The following is a 23,174-nucleotide window of genomic DNA, read 5'->3' on the forward strand; positions in this document are numbered from 1 at the left end:
CTGTGTTTCCATGAGAGAAAGGCTAAACAAGAAATGGTTATGGGCTCACATTCACTGTGGCTCTCTTACATTCAGTATACATGGATTAAAAGCTTATAGCAGAAGAGTATCAAGAACTGATAAGAAAAAAAAAGGACTACCAAGAGACATGCGGTGGTGACACTCACCTTTAATCCCAGCACTTGGGAAGCTGAGGCAGGCAGGTCTACAGATGGAGTTCTAGAACACAGGGCCACACAGAGAGACCCTATCTCAAAGGCTCTTCCTTTTACTTAGTTTTACCCAGGCGGTGGAGCACATGCCTATAATCCCAGCCCTCAGGAAGTAGGGGGATAGAAGGTCAGAAGTTCAAGGTCTTATTTAACTACATAGCAAGTTCAAGGCCAGCCTATGCTCCCTATGAGCCTGTCTCAAATCTTGTTGTTGTTTCATTCATTCCTTGTTTCTTTCACGGCAGTATGATGACAGCACAGGAGTTCAGTGGGCCTTGAGGTGTGTGCTGGCTTTAGTACACCAACCCAGGAAGTCCTGAGGCAAAGGAGCTTTAAAACTGTGGAGGTGGGGAGTGGTTATGTTATGTGTCTGGAACACGCCTGCCTGCTAGCCTCAGTGGCGGTCATTTGAGAGCCAGATGAGGGCAGCCCTGTGCAGGGCTCCAGGGCTTTCTCTCTAATATGAGTGTGAACTCATAGTCCAAATAAGGGAAATTCTAAAGGAACAAAGCTAAGACTAGCTGGTATGTGCGTGCATGTTACTGTTCAACCAATACTTGATTGGTGCAGGAAAATTTGTATTTTTAGAAGTATCAATGATATTCTTGTTTAAAATGATAGCTCCACTTAGAATGAGGCTAAGAAGAGTCTGGAACTCAGTCTGGAAGTCCAGATGGGAATGGCAGGACAGTGGCTGCAGAAGAGTATTGTGCCGCTGCCGCTGCCACTACCGCTGCCCTCTACATCAGTACAAGTTTACAGGTTGATAGTGTAGGAGCTCATGGCTTACACAGTGGGAAGGAGGCCAGTGTTGATAGAATCTTAGAAAATGAATGCCTGTTTGCCTAGGAGACGTGCAAGTTTGGTCTGCTCTGTTTGTTTTCTTTCTATTTTTGTTGGGTTGGTGTTTTTGTTTGTTTGTTTGGTTGGTTGGTTGGTTGGTTGGTTGGTTTTTTTTTTTCAAGACAGGGTTTCTCTGTGTAGAAATTCATTCTGCAGACCAAGCTGTCCTTGAATTCAGAGATCCACTTACATCTGCTTCCCAGTCACTGAAACTAAACGCATGTCATCGCACCTGCTCGCTTCACTGAGTGTCTGCATCAGGGTCTCTCTGGGTGTGAGCTTTATCTGTTTCTGAGGGGATAATAGGTGGCCCAAGGTCTGAGAGTATATGCCTGTGTAACCACAGTCCAGCCACTGGGCGGGGCCCTTGCAGTGTGAGGTCACATTCATTGGGCCACAATTGGCTTTTTAAAGATCGATCAATAGGGTTGTCTATCTTTACGGGGTGCATATGTTAGAGAGTGTTCTACAAGCTAGTTGGAGGGCCTGTGATGCTTCCCATCTCTGTGGTGTGAACATTTCAAATCTGTTCTCAGCAGCTCGGCCTACTGCTGTATTGTCAACAGTTGTCACTGTATTTTGACCAGGAAGCCTCAGGAACAGTTTTGTAACTGAAGCTGTGCGTGTGGCAGTGGCTCCCACAGCTCCCGAGTCGCACAGCTCCTTCCTCTTGCTTCTGGGCCCAGCCTTTAGGTTCCAGTTGTGAGAACAGCAGTGTCTGTCTTGCTGTGCCTGCCCTGTTTCAGCTAGTGGTGCCCTGCAGAGACTGGCCTTTTTGTTTTGTTTTGTTTTGTTTTGTTTTGTTTTGTTTTTTGTTGTCCCCCCCTCCACCCACCTACCCACCCTCTCAGACAGGGTTTCTCTGTGTAGCCCTGACTGTCCTGGGTAGACCAGGCTGGCCCAGAACTCAGAAATCCACCTGCCTCTGCCTCCCAAGTGCTGGGATTAAAGGCATGCGCCACCACCGCCTGGCCAAAGGGCTAGCTTATTATTATTATTATTATTATTATTATTATTATTATTATTATTATATCAAATAGAAAGAATAAAACAGAAAATATCAAATCCATTGTATTTCTAGAGCAGGTATGATTCTGTGAGCACCATGTTTTGAATGTACCCACAGTGCTTATCGCTGGGTAAAATATAAAACTGGTTTTTGTTATGTGCCTGGCCAAAAATTAGACTCTACACTGGTAAAAGGTTTGTTTATAGTACACACTTTCAAAACCAGCCCCTTGTTCTGACATTCAGGTGACCCTGCCCAGACCTCCCTCAGCTTCAGGAGAGACAGAAATTGCTACAGGGCTCCCTGATGGCTCCCCAGAATTCCCCTTTCTGTATAGAGGGATTTTTCTCCTGGGCTCCTTTTAAGAAGCCAGTAGAAAGCTTATATTGTGAAAGTTTAATTACTATCATTATTGTTAATTAACACCAAACTGCTTTTTGTTAAATTAATTGAAAGATTTTTTTCCTCAGGTTTCCTTGCTGCAGAATGAAAGCGTTGAGAAAAACAAGAGCATACAGAGCCTGCACAATCAGATCTGCAGCTTTGAAATTGAAATCGAGAGGCAGAAGGAGATGCTTCGAAACAACGAGTCCAAAATCCTTCATCTGCAGGTGAGCAGCTTGCCTGCCGCCAGGACTCACTCACTGAGTTCTTGGAAGACAGTCCCAGGGCTTCTCTTACTTATGTGAACATTCAGGGACAACTTGGGTCAGCATGGCCCTGCCTAGGAAGCTGACCCAACACCCCCTTGTGTGTCTTGAACCCACTGGAGCAAAGTAATGCATAAAGACCTTGATTTACAAATGATCTGTTCTGGATGAGGTGTCACTCAGTGGTAGTGCATTTATCTAGTTTGTTCAAGGGCCTAGGCTCCATCCCCTCTGCAGAAAAGGAGAGAGCAGAGTCAGTCTTCTCATTACTACTCAGTGATGGGGACGTTGCTCATAGGCCTGTGTGCCACGGACTGCTCTGTTCTGAGTTTGCCCACACACATCCCAACCTTGTTTCACATAGTAACCTAGAGAGACCCCCAAAACAACAAGCACATAAATGTTTGCAGGGCTGAAGGGGTATTTCTGTGACTAGGAGCACTGGCTGCTCTTTCAGAGGACAGAGAGAGAGGTTCGATTCACAGAACCCCCCCTGGTGTCTGTAACTCCATTTTCAGGAACTCTGGTGCCCTCTCCTGGCCTCCATGGTCGCAGCATGAACGTGGTACTGAGGGGTTAAAGGAAGTACAACTGACACACAATTTTGTACTTTTGATAATGTGCATTTGCAGGAAGTGTTTGTTGTTTGTGTTTTAGTATTTTCATTCCATTATTATGGCAAGGTGCACATGTGCCCCAGTGTGCATGAGGGTCAGAGGGTGAGGGTCATGTGCTCCAGTGTGCATGAGGGTCAGAGGGTGAGGGTCATGTGCCCCAGTGTGCATGAGGGTCAGAGAGTGAGGGTCATGTGCCCCAGTGTGCATGAGGGTCAGATCTCTTTAGTTCGCTTTTCAGCATGTGAGTTACAGAGATTGAATACAGGTCTTCCAGCTTAGCAGTGAGCTTAGTAACACTTGAACTGTCTGAGCCATCTCACCAGCCTGAAGGGTTGTTTCTTAATAGAATTTTAAAGAAAACACACACACACAACTGAAAGAGCAGAAAGACAGGTTCACTAGCACACCTGTAGTCCTGGCTACTGGAGAGGCTGAGGTGGGAGGATCCCTTGGGTTTGAACAACAGGTAATGTATTCCCTGCCTCAGGGGAGCTGGGAGCTTAGCTACACATGCTGCTGCCAGTTACTGAATGACCCAGAGACCATGCAGCAGGCTCACTCGGGCGAGCAGCCACAGGCCACACACTTCTGTAGTCTACACTGAGCACACTACCACACTCTCACTGAACAAGGTTGTGTGGCCAGGGCCTAGTGACCTGAAGGTGACAAGAGACAGCAAAGGACAGTCACTGAAGCCCTGATGTTGTAGTGCATGCAGCTGGTCATCTGAGGCCCTGAGGAGCAGGCCTTGAGTTGGGGTTATTTATTCTGTGTGAGACTGTTGCTTCCCAGCTCCTGCTGCTGTAATTAACCTCCATGCGTGTACTTAAGGTGCACATGTATAGAAACTCTGCAGTGGCTAAGGTTTACCGAGCACCTCAGGTAGAGGAAACCATTGGCTGTTCACAGAGAAGGTTGACCCACACATGCACTCTGCTCTGACCCTGTGTTGTTTATGCAAGCGAAAGGTCTGTCTGGAAAACAGCACAGTCCCGTACAGGATGCAGCCCCTCGGTTGTGTGGGGCCCATCGTGTAGAGCACATATCTACATGTACACTGCATGCCCTCTGCAGGGGCTAGCAAATACTGAGGCAATGCCCTGTACTGGTTGGGAGAGCTTCATGGCTAGTGCAGTGGCCCTGTCCCCTCCTGTGCATGTCACAGCTGTAGGGAGGAGCAACTCAGGCTTCCTCCTTGGTCCTCTGATAGACACCATCTTTCACACTTCCTCCTTGGTTCTCTTGACAGACACCATCTCTCACACTTCCTCCTTGGTTCTCTGACAGACACCATCTCTCCTTGCACTTTCTCCTTGGTCCTCTGACAGACACCATCTCTTGCACTTCCTCCTTGGTTCTCTAACAGACACCATCTCTCGCACTTCCTCCTTGGTCCTCTGATAGACACCATCTCTCCTCGCACTTCCTCCTTGGTTCTCTGACAGACACCATCTCTCCTCGCACTTCCTCCTTGGTTCTCTGATAGACACCATCTCCCCTCACACTTCCTCCTTGGTTCTCTGACAGACACCATCTCTCCTCGCACTTCCTCCTTGGCTCTCTGACAGACACCATCTCTTGCACTTCCTCCTTGGTTCTCTAACAGACACCATCTCTCGCACTTCCTCCTTGGTCCTCTGATAGACACCATCTCTCCTCGCACTTCCTCCTTGGTTCTCTGACAGACACCATCTCTCCTCGCACTTCCTCCTTGGTTCTCTGACAGACACCATCTCTTGCACTTCCTCCTTGGTCCTCTGATAGACACCATCTCTCCTCACACTTCCTCCTTGGTTCTCTGACAGACACCATCTCTCCTCGCACTTCCTCCTTGGCTCTCTGACAGACACCATCTCTTGCACTTCCTCCTTGGTTCTCTAACAGACACCATCTCTCGCACGTCCTCCTTGGTCCTCTGACAGATACCATCTCTCGCACCTTGGCCAGGCTTTCCCTTCTTACCAGTGCCCATGACAGTTTGATTTCTGAGGGCAGTTCATTCAAGGACACCAAACTGTGACTGTTCATTAAGTCAGTACAATTGGCCCACAGAAAACAGTTCTTATGGAGTCAAATATTCTTCTGATTATGCATTCTTGTTTAAAATAAATAGACATGGGGCTGGAACGATGGCTCAACCATTAAAGGCTAGGTTTACAACCAAAAATAAAGTAAAGACATCTACACAACAGGTATTTTGAAAATTGAAGACCTTATTTATGCTATGTCTGTGGGGAGTATATATGTGTATGTGTGTGCGCACACACACACATACACATATATATATGTCTGTGGGGAGTATATATGTACAAATATATATGTCTGTATGGAGTGTATATGTACACACATATATATATATATGTCTATGGGAAAGTATATATGTGCACACATACATATATATATGTGTCTGTGGGGAGTGTATATGTACATACACACACACATATATATATGTCTGTGGGGGAGTGTATATGTGCGTACATACACATACATATATATATATACACACACATACACACACGTACGTACGTACATACATACATACATACATATGCCCAGAGGGTAGAAGAAGATGTCAAGTGTCCTAGTCTGTCACTCTCTACCTTATTCCTTTGAGACAGGGTCTCTCACCCAAATGGCAGCTATGCTGGTGGCCAGAAAGCTTCCCAAGGTTGGGGTTCCAGGTAACACATACAGCTATCCCCAGCCCTGTGCATGGATTCTAGAGACTTGTGTTTGTACAACACATGCTGATACCCATGCTGAGCCATCTCCTTGGCCCACTTCATCCTTCTTAAATATCACTATCAGGTTTCTTGGAAAAAGCAGGAAGATTCACGCTAGCCTTGTACTCTGTGACGGACTCCAGACATGCTCTTTCATTCCTTCCTGGTTGGTTACAGCCAACAAAAGTACAGGAACCCAACATTTCAAATACAGACTTCCAAAAGAAGTGAAGGTAGTAGGCTGTGCCCTGAGCACCCTGTGTGACCAGCGGCTTCAGTGCTATTCTGTTGCCTCTGGAGCTCTTAGAGAGTCTTTGCATGACTGGAAACAGGTCCTTGACTCCATGTCAGGGAGACAGACAGGCTGGAGCTCCGGACTCTCCTCATTATTGTCACAGGAACATGCAACCCTTTAATACCCAATGGTATGTTTCTATAAAAAGCTTTTCTGAGTTACTTAAAATAAGACAGTGCAGAATTGCCCCTTGCTGTTGGCAGGCCCTGTGTCAGGACATATGTCCTGGTGCCCCTGAGTATAGAACTTACTCTCATGGGCCAGGCTATCTCTGGCCACTAACACTCAGGGTCTCTGGTAGAGGAAGGATGGAGGGAGCTCTTTGTTTTCCTGGTCCTTGGCATAGTTCTAGGGTCCCCTCTAGTCACAGGACAGAAGCCTTCTGTCCTGAGCCAAGCAGCAGGACAGGCAGATGGTACCAGGCCATCATTGTGACTCCCTCATCCTAACCTTTGATTGCTAGGGGCCAGAGGTCTTGTGCCCCAAGACTCCTCACTAGTCAGATGAAGTTCAGTCCCTTCTCTGTACCTGTGGCCTCCTGTGGTACCAGAGGTGCATCTGGGTACAGGTGTGATGCTTATGGCCTTCTATAAGGATGGCAGGGAGTGTGAGGTCACGGTCACAGCCAGGATTCTGAAAGGAGAGCATGAGGCATTGATGTGATGTCTGGATGCAGTTATGTCACAAACAGGCAGTTTGGCCATACCAGAAATGGCCTAAGTTGGGGAAGCCGTGTAGGAGCTATGAGCAGGAAAAGGACTATTCTGGGCCATATGCACACTGTGGTGTTGGGTGTTGTCATCTTTCATCTCATCCCCCTAGTTCTTCTCCTGGTGACTTGAAACACAAATGCAGGCTGAATGGTGTGGCACACTACCGGGTCTTTTGCATGAGATAGATCGTGATCTGACTGTTTCCAGCTTCACGCTGTGTTCTTCATAAGTTCTTATCCCCAGAGACTCCCAAGAGGCTGGTGGGTCTCAGCCAGTGGATATCTGCACAGGGGCCGACAGCTCCAGCTTGCAGTTGGGGGTGACAGCAGAGCATGCTCAAGAGTTCTGACTGGCTTTTATCCTTAACCCCTTTGGTCTGGAAGCGAGTCATAGACAGCCAAGCAGAGAAACTGAAAGAACTCGACAAGGAGATCCGTCCCTTCCGGCAGAACTGGGAGGAGGCAGACAGCATGAAGAGCAGTGTGGAGTCCCTCCAGAACCGTGTGACTGAGCTAGAAAGCGTAGACAAGAGTGCAGGGCAGGCAGCTCGCAACACAGGTGAGTGTACCTGGTCTGAGGCAGCTGCTCCCAGGCACAGGCAGTGCATGCTGGGAGTCCTCTAGTAGGGGCAGTTTTTCACTTAGATTTGTCCTTCTACACGAGGCCCAGCTTGCAGGGTGCAAAGCCCTCCCTTCCAGAGGCTAGACTACAGGTGACCCGCAGGACATGAGGCTGTCAAGGTGTATTGGTCAGGGTAACCCTGACACACCCTGAGGTGTGAGGGCCTAGAGACAGAGCAGACCAGGCAGGCTAGTCTCTTAGTATAGATAAGTATTTCTGACATTGTGAGCAGATGTGTACCTGTAACTTTGAGCCATAATGAGCAGTGATGATTTTCATGGAAGGATTAGGGAGTAGGGGTGGATTACTGAGTTACATGTGTTGGATTAAACAGATGGAAGTATGTGGTTAGAATAGAACAGGAGACAGCTTAGATTTAGAGCCTAGTGTCCCTGGGGATACCAGGACTATAGGGCAGGGAACACGACAAATAGGCAGTTGGGCTCTGACAGCTGTGGCCTGGCAGTTAGTACCTTGACCACCAGAGGAGAGGGGAGGAAAGATACCACACAGATGCCCCACGCCTTGTCTGCTTTGCATATATCCACCCCTCTGCACTCAGTGATGTCTGTGGGCTGCTGTTCCAGACACTGGTGCAGGTGTGCTCTAGTGTTTGTGTGTCTCGTTTGCCAAATGTTTTCTTGCCTATGGCAGGCTTGCTGGAGTCCCAGCTGAGCCGGCATGACCAGATGTTGAGTGTTCATGACATCCGCTTGGCCGACATGGACCTGCGGTTCCAGGTCCTTGAGACCGCCAGCTACAACGGTGTGCTGATCTGGAAGATCCGTGACTATAAGCGCCGGAAGCAGGAGGCTGTCATGGGGAAGACCCTGTCTCTCTACAGCCAGCCTTTCTACACAGGTTATTTTGGCTATAAGATGTGTGCCAGGGTCTACCTGAATGGGGACGGAATGGGGAAAGGGACGCACTTGTCGCTGTTTTTTGTCATTATGCGTGGAGAATATGATGCTCTGTTGCCATGGCCGTTCAAGCAGAAAGTGACGCTTATGCTGATGGATCAGGGGTCCTCTCGCCGTCATCTGGGAGATGCGTTCAAGCCCGACCCCAACAGCAGCAGCTTCAAGAAACCCACTGGAGAGATGAACATCGCCTCCGGCTGCCCAGTCTTTGTCGCCCAAACTGTTCTAGAGAACGGGACGTATATTAAAGATGATACAATTTTTATTAAAGTCATAGTGGATACCTCGGATCTGCCTGACCCCTGACAAGAAACCAGGGAGGTAGATTCAGCAGAAGGTAACTCCTCTGGGGGGGGTTGAACCGGTCTGTCTTCATGAAGGTCCTCGCCCTCAGAAAGGACCTTGTGGGACAGAGGAAGCAGCCGGAGGAGGAGGAGGAGGTCGAGTGGCTGGCAGGAGAGCCACATGTGAAAACAGACCCCGACGGATTTTCTAATAGACTAGCCACACTCACTCTGAAGAATTATTTATCCATCAACAAGATAAATACTGCTGTCAGAGAAGGTTTTCATTTCATTTTAAAAGATCTAGTTAATTAAGGTGGAAACATATATGCTAAAGAGAAACATGATTTTCTTCCTTAACTTAAACACCAAAAAGAGAACACACATGAAGGTAGCTGGTGTGTCAGCATGTTAACTTACAAGGAGAACTTATGAATAATAACACAATCCCAATATATTCATCCTAAAATCCAAGAGTGCAATCTTGTTTCAAATATAGTATATTGTCTATTTTTAAGGCCTCATCTGGTCGCTGTTTTAATAATTTGTTTGTCAGAAGACCCTGAGTAGGCACAAGGTCTCTAAATTCAGAAGTCATTTTTAATTTAAAGTTCTACAAATAATTGTTACTGCAAACATTTTGTTTTAAAACGTTGATAGACTGATATTTCTTGGAAGAAAATGTAAAATATCAAACACTGGTTATCACTTGTGATAGGAAAGAGAATATTCAACCTGCTGTTATTTCTCGTTAGAAATGTAACCCTTCGATATCTGTCGTAGTTAGTGACACTACTTCACAATGACTATGAGAGGGACAATGCTCATGGATGCTGTGCATCATTTCAGACTTACAATTGTTTTCACCCTAAAATAGGGCATTAGTTGAACTTTGGAGTTCTAAACAAAATCCTATAGGTTTTTACAATTCTGCCCCATGTTTAGACAAGCTCTGTTGCTGACAGCACCAGCCTAGGTCTCCAGTGTTGGTGTCCGGGGATAGGCAGGTGAGCTGTGCTGCAGGCAGGAGGCCCCAGCGAGCATCCCATCCTGTCATACTGCTGCATCCAGCTGGCGTGCTCCAAAAGCAACATCCGTGCTCAGAGATGGTGGCATACGGTACATGTGCCTTAGATGTGATGTGCTGCTTCTCGTCCCTGGGTTTGCGTTCACCATGGTTCTAGAAAGTGATAGTCTAACCAGATCTCTCTCTCCACCACCAGATCTTTGTCTCTACCAGGGCCCTCACACAACTCTGAACTTGCCTGGGGAAGCCAGGCCTCCGTTGGCGGCTTCTGAATCCTTTGCTGCTAACTATTCACAGATTCCAACCATAGGCCCCAAGAGCAGCTCAGCCCCACTCCAAGGGAGGGAGGTGTGAGCGGAAGCCACACCCTTCCAGGTCTCTCCGAGGGCCCTGAAATCCCCACAGCATGAAGGAGTAGCGCCCTGCCCCAAGCATTCCGGAGACCACTGGTCTGGGGCCTGCCCTGGCTGGCAGCAGCAGCCCTGGCCTCCCTGTGAGGAGAGCGGCCAGCTGATGGCCAGCCTGTTAGTCCAGAGGCCCTCTCAGCTCACTGTTCCCACTGTGATGAGAAGCCTGGAGCCCTGCCCCGGTGCCCCTTTTGCTATGCACCACAGTTCATGGTGCTCTACACTGATGGGTGCTACACGCGACAGGTGCTTCTTAGGCAAAACCAATGTGTGCGAACCACCACATCTGTGCCACTTGCCCACAAGGCGCGCCCACAATTGGCTAGCTGGGCCTGCGCTTCAGACTGCCTGCCTCTGGGCTCTCCCCATGGTCGCACGGGGACAGCTGGGTTGGTGCCCGGTAGCCCACCTTGTCTCTGGTGCTGCCATCTGTCCTGGGTGTGCCTTCGCCCCAGTGCCTGCTGGAAGTGCCCTCCTCTCGCACACCTGTCCCCGTGCTTCCATGAGCGACCTCTTGGTTTCAAGCACTCGTCCTGCCCTTCCGTGGCTGAAGCATTTGCTTTGTACTTGCCCTCCCTTCTCCATTCTGCTGGGGTTGCTTTGCTTGGGGTAAGTCAGTGACCTTGGGAGAGGCTGCAGAGCTCACGTTCTTTCAAAGGTGCCCTCTTCTTCCTCAAGGCCTGTCCCCAGGGTTCCTCCCTCAAAGGCCTGGAGTTGGGAGGACCAACCGGCAGCCCTTGGCTGGCCTCGGGTGTCAGTAACGGGGACATCCCTGCAGCTTCCCCCTTTGAAGAAGTCAGTATAGGTGTAGGCCAGCAGCATCATGCCTGTCTTTAGTTCCAGACCCTGGTATGAGGGTGACCCTGAGGTGTCCTCAGCCCCTCCCTCCCTCCCTGCTAGTGAGACTTTTGCAAGGCTCCTTCCAATTCGAGGTGGCCCTCCTGAGCTCCCCCAGTGCCTGCAAGGTGGGTGTAAAGTAAGTAACTGTTGCCCCCTGGGATGAGGGCCCTGCATGTCACAGCTCCCTGTAATGTGTTGTGTCTATTGCGTTTCTTGGTAACATTAGAATAGCGGGCAAGCTCATTCCTTTGTGCCCTGTCTGTGTGAAGGGCGTGCTGAGACACGTCTCCTGGGAGGTGTGGAGCAGGCCGGGCCTACCCGGGTGTGCCTTGCTCTGCTCCATCTCAGGATTCCTTGGTGCTCACCACCCGGGCTACTGTTGGGCTGTGGTCTCAGCATAGCTGCGGCCCTGTCACCAGCCCTGGCAGCCCTCACCATATCACAGGGTCCTGGCCACGAGAAGCACACGGTGGTCATGCAGTGTGTGTACCTGGCTGTGCAAGTGTCAGGTGCTCATCTAAGGGGCTGTTAGTCCCATGACCTCTGTGGGAAAATTGGACACAACTCCTGCTTGTCTGGGGTGGTGTCCATACCTGCTCACAGCTGACCCTGGGAAAATGCCAGCCACTAAGTGGCAGTGTGTCCTGTGGTTTTTGTGAGTCACTGAAAGCCTGTGTCAGTAACAACCCAGGGCCTTCCACCTTTGTTGGTCAGGGAGAGGAAGGTAGCCTGAGGCACTCTGACTGCGCCTCCTTCACCTCTTAGGGATAGACAGAGCCAACCGAGGCCACGCATGCAGGCCACATGTAAGAGAGGGATGGGTGAGACTGAATGAGTGTAACACGCTGAGTGTGAGCTGAGCTCACGTGGGAGAGCAGAGCCCACGCCCAGCATTCCAAGAAGCAAAGGGCGTTGAGGAGTGCGCATCCCAGTCCACATCCATCCTCCTCTCCTAAAGTAGCCTGTGCACAACTGGCACCATGCCCCTAAGACAGCACAACAGTCAGACAGCACAGCCATCAGCTGAGGGAGGTATCTGCTTACAGCCACTGTCCGCCTCCTTTCTTTCTCCGTCCGCTCTTTTCTCATTTACTCCAAGGACTGGGACTCCAGGGAGCCTGTGCCAGAAGCACTGTGGCTCTGCTTCCTGGGCAGCCTCCAGCAGGACCTTCAGACCCACCTCCACCAGATCCCCTTTGAAATGACTTCCATCTGACTATGTGTGGTCAGCCTCATGAGAACCTAGTGGTCAGACACAGCCCCCTGTGGATAGCTAGCCACCTTCCCATACCTCTTTAGTCAGCCCCAGTACCACCAGGAGTTGGGATCTCACGCCTGCTATCTTGGGCCTGACATTGACTGAACAGTATATATAGCAGTCACCCATGGCAACCAGCGGACAGCATCCAGCAAAGACAAGGACGTCTGGGCATACCAAGCAACAGGGTCCTGGGTGGGCCACTCCTGCCAGCCCAAGAGGAGACCAGGAGTAGTGCCAGGGCCAACAGCATGACCCTTGCTGCCCCCTCTCCCTGCACACTGCCAAGCATTGCAGGGACTGCACTTTGTACCTGGCCAAGACATTTCCCCCACACACACAGGTGACAGGGTGGGTCAGTCCCTCCCCTCCCATACGTCCCTCAGCATGGGACCATCAGTGAGTGGAGAAGGGCTTGGTGGAGTTTAGGGTCTATTTTTTACTTTCAATCCAGCCCTTTACTGGCTAGACTGCAGGAGAGCTAGTGTGGGCGTCATGCCATTGTGTTCTGAGTGTGTGTGTATGTGACAAATGAAGGTCTGACCCTCAAATCTTCTCCGACTAAGATTCTGTCTTCTGTTTGCAAATCCATAGCAGCTGTTCTCTCCAAACTAGAACGCGCCCACAGGGGTCTGATCAGGTGAGGTGATCATTGATTGGCAAGTAACCCAACCGTTGTCAACTCTCCCACCCCAGCTACTGCTGCTAGCCATGAGTACTGTGGCATCCAGGAGCTGGGTTAACAGGGACAGTAAAAAGAGGCCAGAAGCCCATCCCCAAAACCTGGACATATCCTAGCCTGTTGTCTGCTTGGGCACCATTACTAGGTAGGCAGGTAAGGCAGTGACCCATACCAAAGCCAGCCCTACAGCTAAGCAGGCCCCAGCACCCAAGCCGAGTGTATGATCCATTTCTCTCACCACACCACATCTGGAGTCTTTCTTGTGAGCTCACTGTGGAAAGGAGATTACAAGCCCAAGGTCACTGTACCACTCCATAGTCAGTGGTGACTAGAGTACACCCTTAGTCCCCTTAGTCAACTAAGATAACCTTCAAAGGCAAATAATGACCTAATTGGAAAACACAAAAGCCGGCCTTCCTTCCAGGGATCCCCTAAGAATCTGTGGGCACTCTGACTGAGGAAGTTGGGGTCAGTGCAAACAGCTGCAGACTGTTCTAGAGTTCCGTTTTTTCTCTGATGGCACATCTCTTATGTTCAGTTCTATTACCCAAAAAAACAAAGACCAAAGAAGGCCAATCTCTCATTTGACCGTATTTTTAATCTGCTTGTTTTGACACATGCCGTCTGTAGTAACCGCTCGCTGTGAGGCCCCATCTTGACAGTCCAAGTGATCGTGACCAGTGATTAGCGTCCCGTGTTCTAATGCTCTTCTAAGAAACTGAGACAGTGTGAGTTATTGCTCAGCAATAATCGTGTCACCAGGAGTTAGCAGCACGCCTCATCTCCTGATAGCATTATGATGTTTTGTATTCTGTTTACTGTGTGTTACATGTGGTTTCATTTGGTATTTATTTGTGTTTTGAGGTCTTGCGATGTTCTGTTCTGCTGCTAATAATAAAGTTTGTAAGACTGTAGAATGCAAAATTTTGTAATGCTAAAGTGTCTATTAGAGGAAAATAAAGCTGATTTAAGAGTCCTGCTTTCTTCCTGCAGTCTGTTCCTGACTTCAGGTGGGCCTCCTCTGGCTGTTCTCACATGTGCCTGGGTGACAGCTGCCTGGGGACACTCTGGCTAGAAGGGGCCACCATTCTGAGATACCAGGTTTTGAGCAAGGCCTGTTTGTTCCTGTCACCCCAGGTCTTGTCTGTAGCCCAACAGAATGTGTGGCTTGGTCCAGGGTGAAGAACTGAACACAGATGGGAACTAGGCCCACGGGTACCAGGGCTGGATATGGATAAGAGCTGTGCCCTGCCAGGGAGCCCAAGTTCTCAAAGGTTTGTCTTAAATAGGGAGCATGAGGCTTGGAGGGGAAGGCAGGCCCTGGGCTGTCTGGCTCTGCTGCACTCTTGTCTGATGGTTGCTGCCTCCAGTCTGTGATCATCAGCACCCAGCCCACTGCTGCTCTGCAGGATGCTAGCAGGAAGCTAGAACCACAAATGGGAGACAGACAGTAGAATGATATAACCCAACACAACTCAGTTTTAAAATCCATGGAGAGAGCCAGGCGGTGGTGGCGCACACCTTTAATCCCAGCACTTGGGAGGCAGAGGCAGGCGGATTTCTGAGTTCCAGGCCAGCCTGGTCTACAGAGTGAGTTCCAGGACAGCCAGGGCTACACAGAGAAACCCTGTCTCGAAAAAACAAAAACAACAACAACAACAAAAAAAAACCCTGGAGAGTTCAGAGCTGAACAAGAGAGCCACTTTCCATGTCCTGTCCAGACCCTGTCACAGTGACTTCTCTCTCCCCTAAGCACTTGAGGGCCACCTACAGCAGAACCCTGAGTCAAGTTAGTGGCCCACAACTGAAAATGAATGGGAGATGTCTATGAACCTGGCCCAGAGCCATGGATAGTGGAACCCAGGAAACTCCAGGACAGGGCATGACCCCTGGAGTAGGGCTATCACAAGCATGCAGACACACCCATAGGGTGAATCCTCTGATAGCCATGGACCTCTGGACCCTGCACTTCCACCCGGTGGTGCTTCAGTTCACGGGGTGCCAGGCACTGCAGCCCCCCCATGTGGATTTGGAGCATACCAGGCACTGAGCTCCAGAAGCTTCCACTTGCTTGGCCCCTAGCTGTGGAATTTGGTGCTCAATCACAGCTGCCCCACCCACACTGTGGGTGACCAGATAACAGGACCTGCCCTGGAGCCGCTCTCACTGGGATACCACTGCCAAGCAGCCCAGCCAGCCCTTGTCCCTGCAGGGACCCTGTCCACAGAGGAACAAAGAGTATTCAAGCCTGGAGTCAGGAAGTCTGGTCTCCAGCTGTGGCATCCCCAGAGACCTATGGCTGAGGGACAGAAGGTGACAACAAGACCATGAGAAGAAGGAAGGAGCTGGGCAGTGGTGGTACACGCCTTTAATACCAGCACTTGGGAGGCAGAGGCAGGTGGATTTCTGAGTTTGAGGGCAGCCTGATCTCCAGAGTGAGTTCCAGGATAGCCAGAGCTAAACAGAGGAACCCTGTCTCTGAAAAGCCAAAGAGAGAGAGAGAGAGAGAGAGAGAGAGGGAGGGAGGGAGGGAGGGAGAGAGAGAGAGAGAGAGAGGAGAGAGAGAGAGGAACGAATGAACAAAGGCAGCCTCAGGAAGGCAAAGTGTGTTTGGGCTTACAGTTGGAGGGAACAGCAGGGAAGGCATGAGGTGGCTGGTCATACCAGTGATGCTGTGGTGTTTCTCAGGAAGCAGAGAGGAGTACTGGCCACAGTCAGTGTCGGCCTGGCCTGCTCAGTGTCTGGAGAGACCTTCAGCCTGTTAAGCTGACTGTGAAGTTTTCCCGTTCACACCATGTGGCCCACTAACTGAACTTCATCTGCCCACAGTTCACCCACACTCCTCCCTGGTACCTTCTGCGGGCGGGGCTGGATCACAGGAGACAACTCCCAAGTGACAGGTTGACCTCTGAACTGGGAGAAGGTTTTCTAGGAGCCTCTCCTTACCCCGTTTGCCCAATCTCCATCCTCCTTCAGCCCCGCCAAGGGACCTGCCTCATCTTCTGTCTGTTCCCAACCATTCCCCACATAAAGTCCGTTACCTTTCCTCAACCTTCCTGTTACCTCAGCCATGCTCCTTTGCAGATGGACCCACCAGCATCTTCACCCCACCTTCCCAGCACCCTCCCTCTGCCATCCAGCAGGCATCCTTCCCAGTCCACTCTCCTCTACACCATCCCCCCACAGCCTAGTCATGTCCATGGTTGTCATCACTGCCACCCGACCACCACCCACTGTCTCCTACCCACCCACCCACGGCTATCAGTCAGCCATCCCCTGCCACTGGCCCAGTCACTCTCCAGCCTCCACCATTCCCATTGCTATCAGGAATTTAGCATCCAGCCCCAAGAGCCACGGTCCACCATGTATTCACAGACGCCCTCCTCACGCCACCGCCACCACCGTTGAGTAACTGACTGGCCTGTCATTTTTCTCACTGGTGACTCTCCACCCTGCCTGTCTTCTCCAACTCGCTATGACGGACAGCCTACCCAGGCACACCACGCTCTGCCTTACCTGTCTTTCTGAGCCACCACATGCCCGCACCTCCCTTCCTTTCTATTCTGCAACCCACACAATCCCTGAGGACCACACACCCAGGCCAAGACTTCAGGCCTGGAGAAGATGGGCAAAGATGGCTGAGCTCCAGGGTTCTTGGCCACCTCCACACCATGTCACAGGGAAAGTCAGGATGACACCCTCTTCCTGGGCAGCCAGGGCCCTGGGTCCTAAAGGGCAGATACAAAAGTCGCTGAGAAGATCCCTCCAAGGGGCCTCAGGAGATAGCTGGGCGGTCCCAAAGTAAATGTGTAACATTTGGGCTCCCCCTTCCCCTCAGCCCCACCCGGTCACGTGGGGCCCTCGGAGCGAAGTCCGTATTCCTGAGCGGCGGTGGTGGCAGCGAGATGGGCGCTCTGGGCCGGGTCCTGCTGTGGCTGCAGCTCTGCGGTAGGCCGCGTGGCCGTCCCTCTGCTCTGGACCTTGGTTGAGGCTGAGGTTTCTCTAGGCTGGAAGGGTCGCGATCTCAGGCCAGGGTGGGATGTGGAGGCGGCGTTGGCAGCCTGCCTCAATTTCCCGGTCCTCTGGCGTGGGCTGGTGAGGCTCCCAATGCCCAGGAAGTGGAGAAACCGCAGTCTATTCCCCGGGGACCTCCGACCCTCCACCCCCGGCGCCTCCCCTGTGCACAATCGGGACAGGGCCTCTGGCTCGGGGCTCCGAGACCCCTCTCTGCCCCAGTGCGCTTCCCGCCAGAGCTCCTTCCAGAGACCCATTCCCCTCCGAACCCCCTGGACCCCATCCCGGGCAGTCAGAGTGCTGTGAAGAGCGCGACGTCCCGAGGGAGGGGGAGGGCATGTTTGCGCGAGTTCTGCAGGTCGGCTAAGAGTGCTCGGAGGACGCGGCGGTGAGGTCTGACCTCCTACGCTGTGCGCACCTCGGCCGCGCTTCTCTGGAGAGCCGCCTTCCCGGCGAGCAATGCTCAACCTTCCTTTCTTTAGCACTGACTCGGGCCGCCTACAAACTTTGGGTCCCCAACACCTCCTTCGACACTGCCTCCAACTGGAACCAGAACCGGACCCCGTGCGCGGGAGATGCGATCCAGTTCCCGGCGGACAAGGTGCCTTGGTGGAGGTCGCGGGGGTAGACGGGAGGTGGGAGGCTGGCCAGTCCCGCGCCTGACGCCACCCCTTGCTGCAGACGGTATCGGTCCTGGTTCGAGACAGTTACGCCATCTCGGATATGGTAAGGCTCGGGCCGTGGCCACGGCGAGCACGGCTGGCCGCGGGTCGCCGCCACGCCACGGAGCCTCTGGGAAGGGACATCGGAGAGCACGCGGAGTGTCCCGGCCCAGCTCCACGCCGCCCGCCCCCACCCCCAGTGCCTCAGTTCAGGGTGGGCTCTGGGAAGCCACGTTAACAAGCGACCGCAAAGCCACTGGGCCAGCTAGGCTGGGGGGTTGGGGGGGAGAGGGAGCAAGAGGTTAAAGTGCCTCCCGCCTGTGCCTGCTAAGGCCTTAATATGCGCTAAGTATGGCGCACGCCTTTAATCCCAGCACTTGGGAGGCAGAGGCAGGAGGATTTCTGAGTTCAAGGCCAGCCTGGTCTACAGAGTGAGTTCCAGGACAGCCAGGGCTATACAGAGAAACCCTGTCTCGAAAAAAAACAAAAACAAAAAACAAAACAAAACAAAAAAAAAACAAAATAAAACAAACAAAAAAAAATATGCGCTAAGTAAAGACCGATGGTTCCGCCACCCAGCTCAGGCCCTGTAGTTGGAGCTAAGAGTGAGGGCTTCCTTCTTCCCTCCCGCCCTCCCCACTTTCTCGCCTTCTTTCTCTCTCCGTTCTTTTTTCTTCTTTCTTTCCTTCCTTCTCTCTCTCTTTCTCTCATTCTTTCTTTCTCTCTCCTTCCTTCCTTCCTTCTCTAATTTCCCAAAGGGTTGATATTGGAGTTCCACCTTCTGTCCCAATTCTCCAAAAAAGATTAGCATCCTCCAGCAACATGCGCACGCAGCACCTCTAGAGGCCAGAAGGGGGCAACAGATCGCATGTGAGCCACCATGTTAAAAGGGAGCCTGCATCTCTTAACCGCTAGGCCATGGCTCCAACCATCTTCATATCTTGTTTCCTCCTGTTCTTCTTTTTGGATAGTCTCTGTTTTTGATATCAAGCATACCTGTGTGTGTGGATTAGATTCTGCTTGCTGGCGCTCCAGCTCAGGTCTGGAAAGCTCTCCCCATTGGTTCGTGTCTCTGCCTCAGGCTCCCTCAGCTCGAAGACAGTATTTGGTACTTAGATGTCCACCCTTCCCCTGCACTTCTCTGCTGTTTTCTGTGGAGCCTAGGTGTTGACACCTGTCACTGAGCACCCACAGCTGTATCAGGCCTGTGTTTATCTATTAGTGCTTGGTCCCTAGCCAGGGTGACTTTCTTTCTTTCTTTCTTTCTTTCTTTCTTTCTTTTTATTTATGAGTAGTTGTCTTCAGACACACCAGAAGAGGGCATCAGATCCCATCATGTGGTTGCTGAGAATTGAACTCAGGCCCTCTGGAAAAGCAGTTAGTGCTCTTACCCGCTGAGCCATCTCCAGCCCTGCGGGGTGACTTTCTACATTCTCTTATTTCCTCTTCTGTCCTGTTCATTTATTGTGATGCTAGAGATAGAAGCCAGGGCCTCACAAATGCTAGGTAGGAGCTCCACCCCTGAGCTCTTCCCCAGCCCTATTCTTTATGAGAATACATTCCATTCACATGGGCTTGTGTGTGTATGTGTGTGTGTTAGACGAGAGAGAGAAAGAGAGAGAGAGAGAGAGAGAGAGAGAGAGAGAGAGAGAGAGAGAGAGAGAGAGAGAGAGCTCCCATCCTGAGGGGCCACCGTGCTTACAATATATCACGTCTGGCTGTCCCCACCTGTGGGTGGAGTCCCTGGCTTTCACTGTGCTTCACCCTTGGTGTGGGTGTAGCTGGCCTGTGACATCATCTCCTCTTTCTAGGGTGAGCCTTTAGACAGGTCTGAAGCTCTAGGAAGGCCAAGTGGGGACAAGAGCCTGGGCTGTGGGTGATGCCCGATAACCTGATGGCCCTGCAAGGAGCAGCTCCTGTGCCCCCCCCGCCCCCCGTCTCCCTAAGCTCTGGGAGAAAGTGAGGGTCCTGAGCCTTGGGGAACCAGGAAATGGTGTCAGGGAGCATTCTCTCCCTTCCCCACAGCATACTCCCAGCCCAGAATCGGGTTTGAACGGTGAGGGGATCCCGTAGTGGAGTCTTGCAACTAGCTAAAACACTCTTAGATTTCCTGCCTTCTCCTGCATCCCTCTCTCTGAAACTGAAGCCCCTACCTCAGGGTCCTGTCTGCCTTCTAAGATCCAGGAGATCTTGTCTTATACTTTCTCCGAGCGATGGGTGCTGGCAAATGTCACCTCCCTCCCCAAATGTTCCATGGACTCCCAGGGTCTCAGCTATGCCTGCTCCTTAGCATCAGACTCTGCTTATGTGACCCTCTAAGCCTCGGCGACAGCTCAGTATGGGGTCCTTTAGCCCTGGCACATGTACCCGGTGTGCCTTCGCTTTTCTTTCCCTGGTGAAACTAGCTCTTCCTGTCAGCCTCAGCCAGGTTAAGGTTCCGGGGCCTGACTTCACCTAGCTCCCGGCCAAGGTGACAGCTTGGCTTCTCCCTTGTGCCCGGGAGGTGTTAGCTGGTCGCAGTGCGTGCCCGGGCCCGTGCGCCACCTCAGCCCGCGCCTTCCGCAGCTCCTGCCCCTGGACGGGGAGCTCGTCCTGGCCTCGGGAGCCGCCTTCAGCGCTGCAGGAGGTGACTCGGACCCCGCTTGTGACCCTGGTGAGACAGGTGGGCGTGGCTCGTGGGCGGGGCGCGGGGAGCGCCGGGCGGAGCGGGGCTCAGCGGGTCGGTGCGCGCCTGCACAGGAGCCCCGCTGCTCTTCCGCAATCCCGACCGCTTCTCGTGGCTCGACCCACACGTGTGGAGCTCGGGGACCCAGGCGCGCGGCCTCTTCTCCGTGGACGCCGAGCGCGTGCCCTGCAGCTACGACGACGTCCTCTTCCCGCGTGATGGGTCTTTCCGCGTGGCGCTCGGCCCAGGCCCCACCCGGGTGCACGTCCGCAGCGTCTCGGCCGTGGGCCAGGTGAGCGGGCGCGGGAAGGCTGGGGTCCCATCCCCTGGGCGCGTCCCCGTGGCACCCTGCAGCGGCGCGCGTGGGTCCGATCCACGCGCTCACACGCTCTCCTCGCTCACCTGGCCGCTGGTGATGCCACCACCCGCAGACGTTCACGCGCGACGACGATCTGACCGCTTTCCTGGCGTCCCGCGAGGGCCGCCTGCGCTTCCACGGGCCGGGCGCGCTGAGCGTGGGCTCCGAGGCCTGCACCGACGCGTCGGGCTGCGTCTGCGGCAACGCCGAGGTGAGTGAGCCTTGGCCGGGGACAGCGCGACGGACGCCCGGGCCACGCAGGAGCGCGTGGTTGCCGCTGCGCTTGCCTGCCTTCACCTCCCTGCCCCCACCCAGACGCTGCCGTGGATCTGCGCATCTCTGCTGCAGCCCCTGGGCGGCCGCTGCCCCCAGGCCGCCTGCCGGGACCCCCTGCGCCCTCAAGGACAGTGCTGCGACCTTTGCGGTGAGCGACCGCCATCCCCTGGCGCTCGAACGCGCGCGCGTCCGGCGGGCTTCCCTCTCCGGCTGGGGTGCGCGACGTTAACCTGTCCTCCCGTCGCAGGAGCTATCGTGTCGTTGACCCACGACCCCACATTTGACCTGGAGCGGTACCGAGCGCGGTTAGTGGATCTCTTCCTGAAGCTGGTAAGGAAGCCATGCGCCGGGTGTCCGCGGCTGGCACCTGAGCCCCGACTCTACCTTGCGGGTGGCAGAGTCAGGCCCAGCCCCTTCCCTCCGCAGCCCCAGTACCAGGGCCTGCAGGTGGCTGTGTCCAAGGTGCTGCGCGACGCCCGCACCGAGATCCAGGTGGTGCTGGAGGAGACCGGGCACTCGACCGGCGCGGCGGCGAAGCTGGGCCACGCGCTCCTCCAGGACGCAGTGGCACAAGGTAAGCCCGCACCGTCCGCCCTTCCGCGCCCTCCCTCCGCTCCCGACCCCGGGGCCCCCCGGGCGGCCCTCTGAGTCCGTCTCGATGCAGGCAGCGTGCTCGGCGTCGTGTCATCGACCCTGCGGCAGTCCGGCAAGCCCACGACGGCGGACTCGGCGCTGGATCAGAACCGGTCCGGATCCGGGCTGGCGGTGGGCGTGGCGGCCTTGGTGCTGCTGGCCCTGCTGGGGACCGTGCTGCTCCTGCTGCACCGCAGCGGAAGGCTCAGGTACGCTGGCCCCTCCTGAAGGCAGGCTCCCGGGAGGCCAGTCGGGCTGCCCCAGGGGTTCACCTGCGCCGCCCCAGGGGTTCACCTGCGCCCACTTCCTGCAGGTGGAGAAGGCGTGAAGACGCTGAGCCCGCATCGGCTGGGCTGCCGCTGGGTTTCCGAAATCCGATTTTCGACGTGATGGTCTTCAAGCAGCAGGTGAGAGAGACAGCGGGAGAAGCTCTGGGGGTCCCCCGGGGGTTGGTCTTTGGGACCGTGAGCCCCTGACCTTGTAACTCCGCAGCCCTCGGTAGAGCTACCCGACTCAGCTCAGAAGGTGGACATCTTGGATATTGATACCAACTTCGGCTGCTTCATTAACCCACTCTTTGCTGGGGAAGCAGAGGCAGAAGCCTGACCTGCTCCTGGGAGGGTAGGAGGCCTCCAGCCTGTGGACTGTTCACTCCTCGGAGACCTTGACTTCTCTCCTGATGGCAAGGACAGGCCTGCCTTACACAATAAAGGGTTGTTTGTTTGTTTTTTAACTTGATACTTGTAACCTTGCTTTACTTGGGTGTTGGGGCTCTGAACTCAGGTCCTCAGACCCATGTGCAAGCGCTCTTACCACTGAGCGGGTGTTTTGTTTTGCGGGTGTTTTGTTTTGAGGTGGGTGTCTCACCATGTACTCTAGGAACGCATTAAACTTCTGGGCTCAAGTATCTGTCTCAGCCTCCAGGATTAGCTGGGGCTGTAGGTAGGACTCCTGACTCCAGCAGTTTCAAATGGCCACTGATGCTGGGATGGACCTGTCCCAGTTGTTGGTCTGGTCAGGTCTGGTGACCTTTAAGCAGGATCAGCTCACTGCCAGGTTCAGCCTCACTGGAATAGAGCCCCGCCTCCTGTCTTACATCTGTTGTCTTTGGTTCTAGGGGTAGGGAGCAGGAACAGGAAGCTTGACCCCTCGGGTTATCTCAGCGTGTCCCGGGTTAGCTCAAGGGGTGTTCGGAAAGAGCAGTTCCAGTTCTTAGGAATTTTGTGGGGAAAAAGTTGTTAGGCAGTGTTAGGCATGATGGTGCATACCTATAACCCCACGACTAGAGATGGAGGCAGGAGGATCAAGAGTTTGAGGACAGCCAGGTGGTGGTGGCACAGGTCTATAATCCCAACACTTGGGAGGCAGGAGGATTTCTGAGTTTGAGGCCAGCCTGGTCTACAGAGTGAGTAAGAGGACAGCCAGGGCTACACTGAGAAACCCTGTCTCAGAAAAAAAAAAAAAA

At 53.0% G+C, this 23,174-nt stretch overlaps 2 protein-coding genes across 6 annotated transcripts in view; both read left to right on the top strand.

Annotated features, from left to right (window-relative positions):
- The window catches only part of Traf3 (TNF receptor associated factor 3), a 100,753-nt gene extending 86,675 nt beyond the window's left edge, over positions 1–14,078 (top strand). For all 5 annotated transcript variants that reach the window (XM_031357645.1, XM_031357643.1, XM_031357644.1 and 2 more), the window contains 3 exons: positions 2,535–2,675; positions 7,446–7,620; positions 8,338–14,078. In XM_031357645.1, coding sequence (XP_031213505.1) covers positions 2,535–2,675; positions 7,446–7,620; positions 8,338–8,909 — 888 coding nt within the window. In that variant the 3' untranslated portion in view covers positions 8,910–14,078. The remainder of the gene's footprint in view (positions 1–2,534; positions 2,676–7,445; positions 7,621–8,337) is intronic.
- Positions 14,079–17,003: 2,925 nt separating this feature from the next.
- Amn (amnion associated transmembrane protein) lies at positions 17,004–22,447 on the top strand. Its single transcript, XM_031356330.1, has 12 exons — positions 17,004–17,049; positions 17,598–17,716; positions 17,797–17,841; positions 20,343–20,430; positions 20,517–20,734; positions 20,874–21,011; positions 21,116–21,224; positions 21,324–21,406; positions 21,503–21,650; positions 21,741–21,918; positions 22,023–22,116; positions 22,202–22,447. Exons 1-12 carry the CDS (start codon positions 17,007–17,009, stop codon positions 22,313–22,315), a joined length of 1,377 nt encoding a protein of 458 aa, XP_031212190.1. The 5' UTR covers positions 17,004–17,006; the 3' UTR covers positions 22,316–22,447.
- The last annotated feature ends 727 nt before the right edge of the window (positions 22,448–23,174 follow it).

Source organism: Mastomys coucha, unplaced genomic scaffold (genome assembly GCF_008632895.1).
Source record: "Mastomys coucha isolate ucsf_1 unplaced genomic scaffold, UCSF_Mcou_1 pScaffold6, whole genome shotgun sequence".
NCBI lineage: Eukaryota > Metazoa > Chordata > Mammalia > Rodentia > Muridae > Mastomys > Mastomys coucha.

What these genes read in the sequence shown, in the direction of transcription:
- Amn (XM_031356330.1), top strand. Translation starts at nt 17,007, where the DNA reads ATGGGCGCTCTGGGCCGGGTCCTGCTGTGGCTGCAGCTCTGCG. An exon ending in GCTGTGGCTGCAGCTCTGCG is followed by an intron (nt 17,050 to 17,597) that starts GTAGGCCGCGTG and finishes TCCTTTCTTTAG; the next exon opens with CACTGACTCGGGCCGCCTAC. An exon ending in GCGTCTCGGCCGTGGGCCAG is followed by an intron (nt 20,735 to 20,873) that starts GTGAGCGGGCGC and finishes CACCACCCGCAG; the next exon opens with ACGTTCACGCGCGACGACGA.